This window comes from Colossoma macropomum, unplaced genomic scaffold, assembly GCF_904425465.1.
Source record: "Colossoma macropomum unplaced genomic scaffold, Colossoma_macropomum, whole genome shotgun sequence".
NCBI lineage: Eukaryota > Metazoa > Chordata > Actinopteri > Characiformes > Serrasalmidae > Colossoma > Colossoma macropomum.
The window spans coordinates 9,553,474-9,569,851 of NW_023494795.1; the positions used below are offsets into that span (position 1 = coordinate 9,553,474).

At 37.6% G+C, this 16,378-nt stretch overlaps 1 protein-coding gene across 1 annotated transcript in view; it reads left to right on the plus strand.

Annotated features, from left to right (window-relative positions):
- The window catches only part of adgrf6 (adhesion G protein-coupled receptor F6), a 228,232-nt gene that overhangs the window by 27,634 nt on the left and 184,220 nt on the right, over positions 1 to 16,378 (plus strand). Inside the window, exons 11-24 of the mRNA XM_036582596.1 lie at positions 7,736 to 7,909; positions 8,722 to 8,754; positions 9,187 to 9,342; positions 9,667 to 9,840; positions 10,206 to 10,229; positions 11,075 to 11,221; positions 11,546 to 11,719; positions 12,076 to 12,099; positions 12,941 to 13,087; positions 13,401 to 13,574; positions 13,931 to 13,954; positions 14,795 to 14,941; positions 15,264 to 15,437; positions 15,792 to 15,815. Coding sequence (XP_036438489.1) covers positions 7,736 to 7,909; positions 8,722 to 8,754; positions 9,187 to 9,342; positions 9,667 to 9,840; positions 10,206 to 10,229; positions 11,075 to 11,221; positions 11,546 to 11,719; positions 12,076 to 12,099; positions 12,941 to 13,087; positions 13,401 to 13,574; positions 13,931 to 13,954; positions 14,795 to 14,941; positions 15,264 to 15,437; positions 15,792 to 15,815 — 1,596 coding nt within the window. The remainder of the gene's footprint in view (positions 1 to 7,735; positions 7,910 to 8,721; positions 8,755 to 9,186; positions 9,343 to 9,666; positions 9,841 to 10,205; positions 10,230 to 11,074; positions 11,222 to 11,545; positions 11,720 to 12,075; positions 12,100 to 12,940; positions 13,088 to 13,400; positions 13,575 to 13,930; positions 13,955 to 14,794; positions 14,942 to 15,263; positions 15,438 to 15,791; positions 15,816 to 16,378) is intronic.

The window sequence follows — 16,378 nt, forward strand, 5'->3', positions numbered from 1 at the left end:
AACTCATCAGCACTCAGTAGCAGTAATGCTAACCAATCAGCACTCAGTAGCAGTAATGCTAACCCGTAAGCACTCAGTAGCAGTAATGCTAACCTGTCAGCACTCAGTAGCAGTAATGCTAACCCGTCAGCACTCAGTAGCAGTAATGCTAACCCGTCAGCACACAGTAGCAGTAATGCTAACCCGTAAGCACTCAGTAGCAGTAATGCTAACCCATAAGCACTCAGTAGCAGTAATGCTAACCCGTCAGCACTCAGTAGCAGTAATGGCAACCAATCAGCACTCAGTAGCAGTAATGCTAACCCGTCAGCACTCAGTAGCAGTAATGCTAACCCGTCAAATAGAAACAATTTTAACTTCTCCGTTCAAGCCGTTTAGCTCCGTTTACTCTCAATTATTAAGGACTCACTCTCGGGCGCCCTCTGGTGTTTTGCAGTTATGTTTTTGACTCCCCCTAAACCGGCTCTGCTTCATGTAAGTAACAACCACAAAAGACTGACAGTGCCATCTAGAGCCCACTCGAATATATTTTTCTCATTTTTTTGTCAGGAACCACAGAAACACTCTGGAAACCCTTATATTTATTGCTAGAGGTATAAGTAGACAGTAGAATTGAAAAGTTGAAATAAAAGAAATAAGAAAGAATGATATCAAATATAATACATACATACATTATATATATATATATATATATATATATATATAAAGTACATACAAAAACTGAAAACCAGATATCACAATATCACATCTTTCATGAAGTAGTGAAATATGTCTATATGTCTTCAAAAAAGGTTGAATTTTCTCAATACGTTCATTAGTTTAGCTGTTCTTTTACAAATTTACAATACATATACTGGGTTGAGGAGACATAACTATAAAAGTCATCTTTAAATACACTGTAAGATGAGATTCTCTTTGTAAATTTCATTTTATGGATGAAGTATTTGTCAAGGAAAATGAAGTAGCAGATGTCCTTATTGGAGTCTTTATAATAAAATAAAATATCAAATATATCTTTCTTTAATATAATGTTAATTTTTTGTCCAATATCCTTCATTGCATCATTCCAAAAATTCTTAGAATAGATAAAGTTGAAGATGTGTTCAATACATTCATTTTTTTCACCACAAAAGTTGCATATATTCTCTACTTGTAAGTTATATTTTGAGACTATACTGCTGCAGGGGTAATATTTATGAAGGATTTTGTATGTTACTTCTTTAACCCTGTTATTTAATACATATTCGCTGGAGAGGGTCCATACTAGGTTCCAGTCAATAACAAATTTAGATTCCCATTGAGCCAGTATCACAGGAATACTTCTTGGGATGTATGAATCTACTCTGGAAACTACGGAACCCCTAAGGGGCCCTGGTTTAAAAAAAAAAAAAGGTTCATGACATTGCGTTCCCTCGCAAAATATATGCTCGTCACACAGCAAGCAAACGTAGGACCAGAGGTGCCCAACGACATTGCCTACATTAGAGCTTTGTTTTTAGCATAGCTAACGTTAAAAGCTGTTGTTCTCTGCAGTCTCTGTAAATGTAGCTTTTACTGTACGAGGACACTCGGTCTCCGTTTCAGTTTGAGTCACTAACAGCAGAATCATGATTGATTTTGAGAAGCGACACGTCTTTATATTTCAATTCAAGATCAACGTAAAATTCAATGAGCTGCTTCATCTCTGAGCTTAAGAAAAGCAGAGCTTTTGCAAGCGATTGCAAACTGTTGCATCGTAATGGGCCACTGTTAATTAAAATAAAAAGAATAGACTTCGAGAATAAAGTCGTAATATTTCAAGAAAAAAGTTGTACTGTTTCGAGAGTAAAGTCGTAATATTTCGAGAAAAAATCTTAATAACGCGTTGGGGTCTCGGTTGCTGTACTGGCGCCGGAGCTCCACTCACTCCTGTCTCTCTGTGGATCATTTTGATCATCATTCTCACTGTCTGTGAAACTTCATGCCCTCTTTGAATGGGGGGAGATGTAGCCCCCAATAGCCATATAGACGACCCTGCCTGCGATTCTCCTTCAACAACACAGACAGTTTCCTCCAAGTCCGTCTGGCTCTTTATTCTAGATAAAGACAGTTTCCTCCGAGTCCGTCTGGCTCGTTATTCTAGATAAACAGTTTCCTGCTCAGCCGTTTCAGCCGGTTCTTATCCAAATAACAGGCTGGTGCTGACGTGCAGGAGAGACAGGGAGACTGAGTGTTTCTTTATGGGTGAATCGATATGAAAGTAGAACTCCACCAACTCACCGCCCCTCATTTAACACGAGGAGGTGCCGCCTTCCCTTCGCAAAGACTTTGGCCACAATATTGCGACCTTTCCTGGTATTAATGTCACTTTAATGTCGTAATTCTACGACTTTTTTCCTTGAAACATTACAACTTTTTTTCTTTAAGTCTACTGTTTTTATTTTTATTAACAGTGGCCCCAAAACGCCATCTTGTCATTAACTTTTGTTTTTTTTTTAAACCACGGCCCCTTGGGTTCTCCATAGGAAACCCTGTTGGGGCCGCTCCGCAAGAAAACGGCGCCATTTCGGGTGCGCGCGCTCCCTCTGTCGTCTTCGGGAAGAGCTTTTCTTTCACTGCTCTCCAAACTTTCAGACCTACAGAAACACAATTTCACTACTTCTTCACCCCCCAAGTGAAGGACTCACTGTTCGGTAGTACATCGCCACTAAGTTGAGCCCCTCAGCTATTTTGGTGGATAGCCAGTTGTTATTTTATCTCCCTTTCAATTTGTGCAGGTTGCTGAGGTAATATTAGCATGTTAGCCGCTAAAGAACGAGTGTTTTTGCTCTTTCTTCTGACGCTCTCAGGACAGAAGTTATGAACTGATTGACTCTACGTATGATTTTGGGTGATTATTGACATTTGTATGGGTGTACACGCAGAAAATAGAGTAACATGAATGTTTTATCCTTCCAGGTCCATACAAGCTAACGTTAGCCAGCTCGCTAATCGGAGTTCAGCTCTTGAATAGAGAACGGGCAGCTACGTAATGACGCATTACGTTCTGAGGAGTGGTCGCCACGTTTTACAATAATGGTTCCTTTTCACAAGATTCGTGATTACATCCGGTCTGAGCATTAGCAGGGTAAAACTACAACGGCTATATTTTAGTTCTGCACTGTTGTGACAAACAGTGAGAATAAGAAGTGGAAGCACTGTTTTAACTTTAAACAGAGCTAAACTGCCGTATGTATGGGTTAGCCCTGTTGTTCCTGCAGTCTGCTGCAGCTGCTCGCATCAAGCAGTCTCTGTGTCTTTCTACAACACGCCAGCGATTTCTGTAATATTTCTGTTTTTAAAAGAAAGAACTTTTATATGTAGCATGTATTTTATAGACTCTGTTTATATTAAGCTAGCTACGCTGGCTAGGAGCTATTGCTAACCAAACTAGATTGCCCGGCTAACATAAAGCAGCTTTCTGCTTTTTCAAACGTCACAGCAGAACCGCGATGCTAAGATACACGTTAGCTAGGAGTGGCGTTTTTGATTGAGCAGTGAAAGGTGGATGTTATCTGAAGTACTGCTTCAAAAATTGCCATGAAACTAAAATAATTATGCTATTTGGCAGATCGCTAACATAGCTGGCCAGCTAGCTTTAAGGTTTGCTACTCATACGAAGCTGGTGTTCCTCAAACTGCTGATGGTAGGCTAGCTAATTAGCGACTGTAGCCTGCTAGCCTACCATAAGCTAAAAGAGAGTCTGTCAAATAGACTTTACGTGTGAAAGTTCTGGTTTGCGTTTATGTCGCAGAAGTCACTGGCGTGCTGTAAATGTGTCACAGAACCTGCTCCATGTTAGCCGGCTGGTGCCAGCAGCTAATGAAAGCTAGGTTAGCTTCCTTGTATGGGAATACAGTTAAAGTTAGAAATGGCTTCTGGCGTAGATTGCTAGCTACAGCTAAACAACGTCTACCAAATTCATACTACACAGAAGAACTTTTATTTCTTTATAAAACAGAAATATTACAGAAAGACTGCTTGATGTGTGCAGCAGTAAGCAGAGCTGCGTCACATACACAGCATTTCATTCACTTCCTATTCTCAGTATTTGTCATGCTAGTGCACGAAAACTAACATATGTCTGTTGTAGCTCAGTATTTGAGCGTTATAGTTCACTACTACAACATTTTGTAATCACTTCTGCAGCAGTTGTATGGAGCGGAAGATAGTTTTACCCTGCTAATGCTTAAAACGGAAGTAATCAAGACTCTTTGTGAAAAGAGCCACAGTTTCACTTCAGCAGGTTCAAGCCAGTGGCGTTCAGCGCATGCGTCGGCATTTGTGTGTTTTTCTTAATGAACTAATCAACATTACAGGCGTTAAATGTGGCTCTGGGTAAACTAGCTAATGGGTTATGTAGACATACAGCTCAATCAACTTACCCTTAATACGAGGGCTTTATGTGTACACTTACATTACACGTACGGGAATAAAACCTCACCTTAAACCGAGCACAATATTAAGCTTTATGCTAAAACAAACTTTTCCGAAGGAAACCATTGAGTCGTTCGGCTTATGGTTTAACCGGTTACCAATGGTTGGTTCTATATTGTCAGCGGTATCCCTTCCTGAATGGTAATGTTCATGGTGACACATACAACCAGGCCAGACAGTCGGTGTTTACATCAGAGACATTACAAATGAGGAGACTGAACACTGGTTGAAATATGAACGTGACGCTCATAACGCTCAACTTTCCTATAAGGACTTTGTTTACATGGCACAATCGCGCTGTCCTATTGCGCATGCGTTCCACTGGCGTGAAACTGCGGGTGTCAATCTGCAGCTCTGCAGTCAGACCCTTCTCGTGTTTTATGATACGTGTCTTAAAACACAAATCAACAGATAAAATCACAAATGGACCGGGTGAAGATCAGGTGCAAGATTAATTACCAGGAGAGGCTGAACAATGGAGCAAAGGAGCTCTATTTTGAGAAAATAAAGGAAATTGACAGGCTTGATCCATATGAACACTACGACGGCGTTTCAGGGCCATTGTTAATAAAAATAGTAGACTTCGAGAATAAAGTCGTAATGTTTCGAGAAAAAAAGGTCGTACATTAAAATTTCACCCATAAAGAAACACTCAGTCTCCCTGTCTCTCCTGCACATCAGCACCAGCCTGTTATTAGTATAAGAAACGGCTAAGCAGGAAACTGTTTATTTAGAATAAAGAGCCAGGCGGACTCGGAAGCTGTCTGTCTGTTTTGTTGAAGGAGAATCGCAGGCAGTGTTGACTACACGGCTATTGGGGCTACATCTCCGTGCCATTCAAAGAAGACGTAGTTTCACAGACAATGAGAATGATAATCAAAATGATCGATCCACAAGCAGACAGGAGTGAGTGGAACTCTGGCGCCAGTACAGCAACCGAGACCTCAACGCGTTATGGCAGCTCCCCTACAGTTAGCCCACTTTATCCTCCAAATATTACGACTTTATTCTCGAAGTCTACTATTTTTATTTTTATTAACAGTGACCCTAAAACGCCGTCGTAGAACACAGAGTGGACGGGTGATCTTAACGAGCTACCGCCAGTAAGATTTCCAGATGTGTTTTCCTGTCTTGTTTGTAGCTCTCATACATGTCAATACTTAAAAGTTACACGGCCACTTCTTTTACCTGTTTTATTTGCATTTCAGGGTGGCTTGGTGTGAATTGCTGCATTCTAGAGAAACGAGCCAAAGCAGAATTGTTCACGGAGGTGCTGATAGGAATCAGATATCAGACGAGTTCGACCTGAGTTCCACTGTTTTGCTCCCAAGCTGGAAAGCTGAAAAAACGCACTCCATTTGCATTATGTCGACCTCATGCTAATCACACACTAGAAGACTTTGAACAGACTTTTGAAAGACGAAAGACACCCTCTCACATCTAAAGACAGTGTCACAGTTTTTAGTCACAGACTATGAATTTGCAAAGACAGTATTTCATCAGTATTTGCATGAGCCAAGACTTAAAACTTAGAATTATATTAAACACGGTTCATTTTGTCGTAGCGTCAAGACGAGAAAAAGACTGATGATTTTATTCCGACGCTGGATATTTGTCTGCGACAGTGAAATCGCTTGAAAAGTCGTTTGGTGTAATGCCGGCCTTACTAATATCCAGTGTCGGAATAAAATCATGAGAGTCTTGCTGGAATTGCGTCGCGCTCGCATCAACTCGATCCTTTAGTGTGAGGTGGTCAGGATATGGCTGTCTTAAATCAGTCTTTTTCTCGTCTTGACGCTACGACAAAATCAACCGTGTTTAATATCATTGTAAGTTTTAAGTTTTGGCTCATGCAAACAGTGATGCGATAGAGCGAGAGGGAGAAAATTAGTGTGTGAGTGCCTGAAATCTCTCTTAAAAAAAAAAGGGGGCAAATCTGCTCCCCTTTAAAACAATAGTCATATTAACTTAAAAATGTAAACTAGCTGTTGTAGTATTTCAGGTTCACTAAGCCTGTAACAGTGATGTAAGGAAATGTTTTTTTTTTTCTTTTTTTTTCTTAATTTGTTCCTTATGGTTTGCTCATAACACCCAACTAAGAATGCTGAATCACTGCATGTTTTGTTGAATAGTGTGAAACACCACATACACACTAGTGAACACACACACTAGGGGGCAGTGAGCACACTTGCCCGGAGCGGTGGGCAGCCCTATCCACGGCGCCCGGGGAGCAGTTGGGGGTTAGGTGCATTGCTCAAGGGCACTTCAGTCACGTACTGTCAGCTCAGGGGATCGAACTGGCGACCTTCCGGTCACAAAACTGGTTCCCTAAACTCCAGCCCATGACTGCCCTATGTGTAAATCTTTATGTTAAATAAAAAAATAAATGCACATTTTACAGGTTAATTAAAAAATCTGGGTGATGATCTGCCAGAATATACAGTTCTACAGTGAACTGGGCTGAGCCCCCGATCTTTACATGTCGAGCCATTGTATTTTCACATCTGTATCACTATATAGTGGAAGGAAAGGCTTTATCTGCTTGTAAATTTCCACCAGGTGCATGATGGGAGATAAACTCAAAACTGTAGTTGCAGTCTTGCAAATAATGACCCTGCAAGATCCCCAATCTTAGCAAAATCATAGTCCGTGACTAAAAAACTGTGACATTGTCTTTAGATGTGAGAGGGTGTCAGACTTTAGTCTTTAGAAGTCTTTACAAATTCTTCTCAAAGTCTTATAGTGTGTGGTCAGCGCTACATTTTCCATGCCGGTCGTGAGGACGATTATGGCAGTTGATAATACAGCAAGCTTTCGCCATGTTTGAAATGTAAGACAACATAAACACCACCGCAGGTGCACCTCACTAACTTTACTCAGTCTCTACCGTAGTTAGCGACCATGTCCTAAAATCCCACAGTGACTTGCGTTGTTCACTTAGGCTGACTTCACGATCCTAATCTCTATATGCAGCCCCTTCTAGAACTGCAAAGCTGACTAGCCATTGTTGTTCAGTTTGTCAGTGTAGAGCTGTGCATACATTAACTTTTCTTAATTGAATGTAATGGGTTTAATGGAACACGACAGTGAGGTTACTGTAAAGGCAGAAATCATTTTGTTCCATCTTTGCCATCTTCACCATTCTGGATGCAGTAATTAAATTAAATTAAATCTGATGACTGTAGTTTGAAATGTTGAAAATGCTGCTTGATAACAAGAAATATCTAACACGCATGTTTCTTCCCCTGAGTTAGTTTGCTTTGTTTCTGAATTTCTGCAGTGTGTCTTTTGAATAATACTGGATACCAGTGCCAGTGTGAGGATCAGTATTTCTGGCCATGTGACAAGTGCACAAAATATGGACGCTGTGACAACATCTCTGGTGACACATGTGGATGCATCAGTGGTTTTCCAAATGATGGACAGTTCTGTCAACCGTCGAAAGAGCTGACTAGTAAGTATGAATAATAACATGAAAAAAGACACACTTTCGTCACATGGTTTAATCTTTTTCATCACAAGTCTTGACCACTCTTGGGTCTTGAAAAATGTGATTTGATAAGTGAAATTGAAAGTTTTTGTCTGCCAATGCTTTTCTCAAGTCCTTAGTTAGTTAGTCTGTTATTTGGAAGATTGATTGTTTTCAAGACATTCACTCAAGAGCAGCTGTTTTATGATGCATCATAAACACAAAGCACCACTCTTACAGGTCAGTTTGATTAAAGCATAATGACAAGAGTGGTTACATCCATGTACATTTAACACATCTTGATAAAACCTAATGTAAACCTTGAACGATGTGTTCATAATTTGCCGTGACCGCATGCAAATTAGTCCCAATAGCGTTACTATCAGAGAGCCACTTGTGCAGCAGCAGCACAGAGGAGTTCAAGCTGCCAGCAGAGAAGCAAATGCGAAACAAATGGAATAGTTTATCTGTGACATTAATACAGTGAGAATACACAGTACACACTGCTACACATTATTTCTAGAAGCCCATCAGCGTGCATGGTTTGACCTACTTGTGTCTGACTTGAAAATGCCATTAGAGTACATCAGATTCTATCTCAAATGAAATCACGTGGGCAGTGCAAGGTTAAACCACCAAGCAGAGTCCTAGTAAAAATTACGTTGAACAGGTAACTTAAACAGGCAACTGGCAAAGCTATATAATGGTCATTACTAGTGTGCATTACTAATGATTTTCAGGGGTTGAAGATACTTTTCAATTAATTCCTTAATGACTGTCTCATTTTTATTTTGTAGACATGACAACATGCCCAACTCCATCACCACCAGGTAAATGACAATTCCTCAAAGTTATTAGTCCACCTTTATGGTGTAGTGTGTGGACTTTATGAAAGAAAATTTGAGAGGGACAAGAGTTTACTATTATTGTATTTCTTGAAGTGGAGATGTTAGAGAAATGCTGTTGATTGAAATTTATGCAGAGCAAAAAAAGACTGAGATTTTGGCTTAAAGTACATCTAAACATATAATTTAAATCGCTAAAAACACTATGTTTAATGCTTAATTGTGCTTTGGTTATATGTGTTCATTGTATGTACTAGAAACTACCAAAATGGCATAGGAATATTTCAAGGTCATGAGAAATGCAGGATTCTGGTGATTCAAAATATTCCTCCTTTATATTCATGAAAGAAGAGTTAGTCTGAGTTGTGGTGCTGAGTCTCTTTAGTCAGGTTTATGTCATTTCATTCCAAATAATAGTGTTTACAGCACCATCTCCCACTGAATACGTGGTTGAGATTGAGATTGACACATTGGACGCAGCAGTGCTTAATCAGCTGAGAACTCTTCTGAAGAACCTCAGTTTACCCTTCGGAATAAGTGACTTTCAGATCACTGAACTCAACATCACTACAGGTAACTGTCCTCTCTGTCTGTGCCGAGACTCACTGTTATAAAATGTCATACGTCTTTGGAGGCTCTGTATTTTTTAGCAATTAAATATTGTAAATCTCTTATATAGATGCTTTATTTTTAATTTTATTTTTATTTATGTCTATTCCTTGAATCTTTTGGTACTTTTCTCACAATTACACAAAGCATATTAAATGATTTGAATTAGTTTATTTGTTTGTTTAATTTTACAGTACCATTTATAATCTCAATATAAATGGAGCACGAAGCTCAATGGTCCAGTTTTGTTGTCGTTTAAGAGCTTTGTGTGTTTCTGTTTATTCACAGTGTGTCTTTTGAATAATACCGGATACCAGTGCCGGTGTGAGGATCAGTATTTCTGGCCGTGTAACAAGTGCGCAGCATATGGACCCTGTGACAACGTTAATAACGTCACATGTGGATGCATCAAAGCTGTTCCAGTTGATGGACAGTTCTGCCAACCAATGACAGAGCTGACTAGTATGTATTCTCTTTAATATGGAAATGATCACGCCAAACAACTTCCTTTTATTAATTTTAGTTTTTTTTTTTTTTGGTAGTGCTTTGCCTTAAACACTATTTGTAATTGGGCATTGGTGTAGAACTAGATTTTTTTGGAATACAAGATAGAATATCAGTTACTTGTAACTTTGAAATATCTACAATTGTCTGTTTGCTTGGTAGAAGTTTGAGATTTTTGACCAATTTAAAAAGCGAGACAGTGCAGTGATCAGTGAAAAAGAATGATTAATTGTTGACTGAGTTATTACATTTTATTGGAGTTTAATCTTAATGTAATTTTTTGTGTAATTGTGTTTTATTATTTTTTTGTTGTTATTTTATAGATATCACTGTATGTCCCACTCCAGGTAAGTAACAGCATCTGTACCCATTCAGTCAGCTTGCAATCTGTCTTATCTAGACTTGTAGCACTTTTTTTTTTTTATTACTCAAACTTATCAAAGCATGTGTAGAGCCTGTTCTAAATCTGTGCAACAGACCAAACAGTACACCAGAAAATTTACAGTGATTGATGATAAATTCTCCACATTCTGTGCCTTTATGCACATGTATTGATGCCCCAGTAGCCTTTTTTCAAAAAGCATTGGCCAGGGGAGAAGTAGAATTGAATTTGTACATGTAAATATTTACTTTTTAAATATCAAGTGCAATTTTTCATTTTACATGTAACAATAAAGTAAATTCTTGTAAGAGCTTAATTAATCCCCTTGTGCAGTATGGGGAAGTGGTTACAGAAATCAATTTAGGTAATTTCTTTCTTTTTGCTTTTGTTGTTTTTTCTGCCAAAAAATACTATACATTATTGTTTAGTTTGTTTTCTGTAGTGTTTCCAAATCCCACAGATTGTGATTCAGATGCAGTAGCATACAGGCTGTGGTGAGCGTTTGACTATTTTAATCAGGGTTTCTTAACCTGGGGATCAGGACCCCCTTGGGACTTTTAATCCCAAAAATGGGTTGCACCGTGAAATAGGTTAAGAAGCCCTGATTTAAGTCATGAAGACATAGTATGTTTATAAAACATGATGCTTTCAGATCATGATTAAAAGGTCTGTTCATTTATTTTTTTTCTTTAATGGAGAAATCGACGAATGTGCTGAGATTCCTGAAGTGTTTGGTCCAAATGCAAACTGCACCAATACTGTTGGAAGCTAGGGTTAATGCCATTTCATTCCAAATAATGTTATTTACAGCGCCACCTTCCACTGAATACGTGGTTGAGATTGAGATTGACACATTGGACGCAGCCGTGCTTAATCAGCTGAGAACTCTTCTGAAGAACCTCAGTTTACCCTTCGGAATAAGTGACATTCAGATCACTGAACTCAACATCACTACAGGTAACTGTCCTCTCTGTCTGTGCCGAGACTCACTGTTATAAAATGTCATACGTCTTTGGAGGCTCTGTATTTTTTAGCAATTAAATATTTTAGATCTCTTATATAGATGCTTTATTTTTAATTTTATTTTTATTTATGTCTATTCCTTGAATCTTTTGGTACTTTTCTCACAATTACACAAAGCATATTAAATGATTTGAATTAGTTTATTTGTTTGCTTATTTTTACAGTACCATTTATAATCTCAATATAAATGGAGCATGAAGCTCAATGGTCCAGTTTTGTTGTCGTTTAAGAGCTTTGTGTGTTTCTGTTTATTCACAGTGTGTCTTTTGAATAATACTGGATACCAGTGCCGGTGTGAGGATCAGTATTTCTGGCCGTGTAACAAGTGCGCAGCATATGGACCCTGTGACAACGTTAATAACGTCACATGTGGATGCATCAAAGCTGTTCCAGTTGATGGACAGTTCTGCCAACCAATGACAGAGCTGACTAGTATGTATTATCTTTAATATAAAAATGATCACGCCAAACAACTTCCTTTTTTATTTTAGTTTATTTTTTTTGGTAGTGCTTTGCCTTAAACACTATTTGTAATTGGGCATTGGTGTAGAACTAGATTGTTTATGGAATACAAGATAGAATGCCAGTTACTTGTAACTTTGAAATATCTAAAATTGTCTGTTTGCTTGGTAGAAGTTTGAGTGTTTTGACCAATTTAAAAAGCGAGACAGTGCAGTGATGAATGAAAAAGAATGATTAATTGTTGACTGAGTTATTACATTTTATTGGAGTTTAATTTTAATGTAATTTTTTGTGTAATTGTGTTTTTTGTTGTTGTTGTTTTATAGATATCACTGTATGTCCCACTCCAGGTAAGTAACAGCGTCTGTACCCATTCATTCAGCTTACAATCTATCTTATCTAGACTTGTAGCACTTTTTTTTATTACTCAAACTTATCAAAGCATGTGTAGAGCCTGTTCTAAATCTGTGCAAAAGACCAAACAGTACACCAGAAAATTTACAGTGATTGATGATAAATTCTCCACATTCTATGCCTCTATGCACATTTATTGATGCCCCAGTAGCCTTTTTTCAAAAAGCATTGGCCAGGGGAGAGGTAGAATTGAATTTGTACATGTAAATATTTACCTTTTAAATATAAAGTGTAATTTTTCATTTTACATGTAACAATAAAGTAAATTCTTGTAAGAGCCTAATTAATCCCCTTGTGCAGTATGGGGAAGTGGTTACAGAAATCACTTTAGGTCATTTCTCTCTTTTTGCTTTTGTTGTTTTTTCCGCCAAAAAATACTATACATTATTGTTTAGTTTGTTTTCTGTAGTGTTTCCAAATCCCACAGATTGTGATTCAGATGCAATAGCATACAGGCTGTGGTGAGCGTTTGACTATTTAAATCAGGGTTTCTTAACCTGGGGATCAGGACCCCCTTGGGACTTTTAACCCCAAAAATGGGTTGCACCCTGAAATAGGTTAAGAAGCCCTGATTTAAGTCATGAAGGCATAGTATGTTTATAAAACATGATGCTTGCAGATCATGATTAAAAGGTCTGTTCATTTATTTTTTTTCTTTAATGGAGAAATCGACGAATGTGCTGAGATTCCTGAAGTGTTTGGTCCAAATGCAAACTGCACCAATACTGTTGGAAGCTAGGGTTAATGCCATTTCATTCCAAATAATGTTATTTACAGCGCCACCTTCCACTGAATACGTGGTTGAGATTGAGATTGACACATTGGACGCAGCCGTGCTTAATCAGCTGAGAACTCTTCTGAAGAACCTCAGTTTACCCTTCGGAATAAGTGACATTCAGATCACTGAACTCAACATCACTACAGGTAACTGTCCTCTCTGTCTGTGCCGAGACTCACTGTTATAAAATGTCATACGTCTTTGGAAGCTCTGTATTTTTTAGCAATTAAATATTTTAAATATCTTATATAGATGCTTTATTTTATTTTTATTTATGTCTATTCCTTGAATCTTTTGGTACTTTTCTCACAATTACACAAAGCATATTAAATGATTTGAATTAGTTTATTTGTTTATTTTTACAGTACCATTTATAATCTCAATATAAATGGAGCATGAAGCTCAATGGTCCAGTTTTGTTGTCGTTTAAGAGCTTTGTGTGTTTCTGTTTATTCACAGTGTGTCTTTTGAATAATACTGGATACCAGTGCCGGTGTGAGGATCAGTATTTCTGGCCGTGTAACAAGTGCGCAGCATATGGACCCTGTGACAACGTTAATAACGTCACATGTGGATGCATCAAAGCTGTTCCAGTTGATGGACAGTTCTGCCAACCAATGACAGAGCTGACTAGTATGTATTATCTTTAATATAAAAATGATCACGCCAAACAACTTCCTTTTTTATTTTAGTTTATTTTTTTTGGTTGTGCTTTGCCTTAAACACTATTTGTAATTGGGCATTGGTGTAGAACTAGATTGTTTTGGAATACAAGATAGAATATCAGTTACTTGTAACTTTGAAATATCTACAATTGTCTGTTTGCTTGGTAGAAGTTTGAGGTTTTTGACCAATTTAAAAAGCGAGACAGTGCAGTGATGAATGAAAACGAATGATTAATTGTTGACTGAATTATTACATTTTATTGGAGTTTAATCTTAATGTAATTATTTGTGTAATTGTTTTTTTTTTTTGTTGTTGTTTTATAGATATCACTGTATGTCCCACTCCAGGTAAGTAACAGCATCTGTACCCATTCAGTCAGCTTACAATCTATCTTATCTAGACTTGTAGCACTTTTTTTATTACTCAAACTTATCAAAGCATGTGTAGAGCCTGTTCTAAATCTGTGCAAAAGACCAAACAGTACACCAGAAAATTTACAGAGATTGACGATAAATTCTGCACATTCTATGCCTCTATGCACATGTATTGATGCCCCAGTAGCCTTTTTTCAAAAAGCATTGGCCAGGGGAGAAGTAGAATTGAATTTGTACATGTAAATATTTACTTTTTAAATATCAAGTGCAATTTTTCATTTTACATGTAACAATAAAGTAAATTCTTGTAAGAGCCTAATTAATCCCCTTGTGCAGTATGGGGAAGTGGTTACAGAAATCACTTTAGGTCATTTCTCTCTTTTTGCTTTTGTTGTTTTTTCCGCCAAAAAATACTATACATTATTGTTTAGTTTGTTTTCTGTAGTGTTTCCAAATCCCACAGATTGTGATTCAGATGCAATAGTATACAGGCTGTGGTGAGCGTTTGACTGTTTCAATCAGGGTTTCTTAACCTGGGGATCAGGACCCCCTTGGGACTTTTAACCCCAAAAATGGGTTGCACCGTGAAATAGGTTAAAAAGCCCTGATTTAAGTCATAAAGACATAGTATGTTTATAAAACATGATGCTTTCAGATCATGATTAAAAGGTCTGTTCATTTATTTTTTTTCTTTAATGGAGAAATCGACGAATGTGCTGAGATTCCTGAAGTGTTTGGTCCAAATGCAAACTGCACCAATACTGTTGGAAGCTAGGGTTAATGCCATTTCATTCCAAATAATGTTGTTTACAGCGCCACCTCCCACTGAATACGTGGTTGAGATTGAGATTGACACATTGGACGCAGCCGTGCTTAATCAGCTGAGAACTCTTCTGAAGAACCTCAGTTTACCCTTCGGAATAAGTGACATTCAGATCACTGAACTCAACATCACTACAGGTAACTGTCCTCTCTGTCTGTGCCGAGACTCACTGTTATAAAATGTCATACGTCTTTGGAGGCTCTGTATTTTTTAGCAATTAAATATTTTAAATCTCTTATATAGATGCTTTATTTTATTTTATTTTTATTCATGTCTATTCCTTGAATCTTTTGGTACTTTTCTCACAATTACACAAAGCATATTAAATGATTTGAATTAGTTTATTTGTTTGTTTAATTTTACAGTACCATTTATAATCTCAATATAAATGGAGCACGAAGCTCAATGGTCCAGTTTTGTCGTCATTTAAGAGCTTTGTGTGTTTCTGTTTATTCACAGTGTGTCTTTTGAATAATACTGGATACCAGTGCCGGTGTGAGGATCAGTATTTCTGGCCGTGTAACAAGTGCGCAGCATATGGACCCTGTGACAACATTAATAACGTCACATGTGGATGCATCAAAGCTGTTCCAGTTGATGGACAGTTCTGCCAACCAATGACAGAGCTGACTAGTATGTATTATCTTTAATATAAAAATGATCACGCCAAACAACTTCCTTTTTTATTTTAGTTTATTTTTTTGGTTGTGCTTTGCCTTAAACACTATTTGTAATTGGGCATTGGTGTAGAACTAGATTTTTTTGGAATACAAGATAGAATGTCAGTTACTTGTAACTTCGAAATGTCTAAAATTGTCTGTTTGCTTGGTAGAAGTTTGAGTGTTTTGACCAATTTAAAAAGCGAGACAGTGCAGTGATCAGTGAAAAAGAATGATTAATTGTTGACTGAATTATTACATTTTATTGGAGTTTAATCTTAATGTAATTTTTTGTGTAATTGTGTTTTATTATTTTGTTGTTTTATAGATATCACTGTATGTCCCACTCCAGGTAAGTAACAGCATCTGTACCCATTCAGTCAGCTTACAATCTATCTTATCTAGACTTGTAGCACTTCTTTTTATTACTCAGACTAATCAAAGCATGTGTAGAGCCTGTTCTAAATCTGTGCAAAAGACCAAACAGTACACCAGAAAATTTACAGTGATTGATGATAAATTCTCCACATTCTATGCCTCTATGCACATGTATTGATGCCCCAGTAGCCTTTTTTCAAAAAGCATTGACCAGGGGAGAAGTAGAATTGAATTTGTACATGTAAATATTTACTTTTTAAATATCAAGTGCAATTTTTCATTTTACATGTAACAATTAGGTAAATTCTTGTAATAGCTCAATTAATCCCCTTGTGCAGTATGGGGAACTGGTTACAGAAATCACTTTAGGTCATTTCTCTCTTTTTGCTTTTGTTGTTTTTTCTGCCAAAAAATACTATACATTATTGTTTAGTTTGTTTTCTGTAGTGTTTCCAAATCCCACAGATTGTGATTCAGATGCAATAGCATACAGGCTGTGGTGAGCGTTTGACTATTTAAATCAGGGTTTCTTAACCT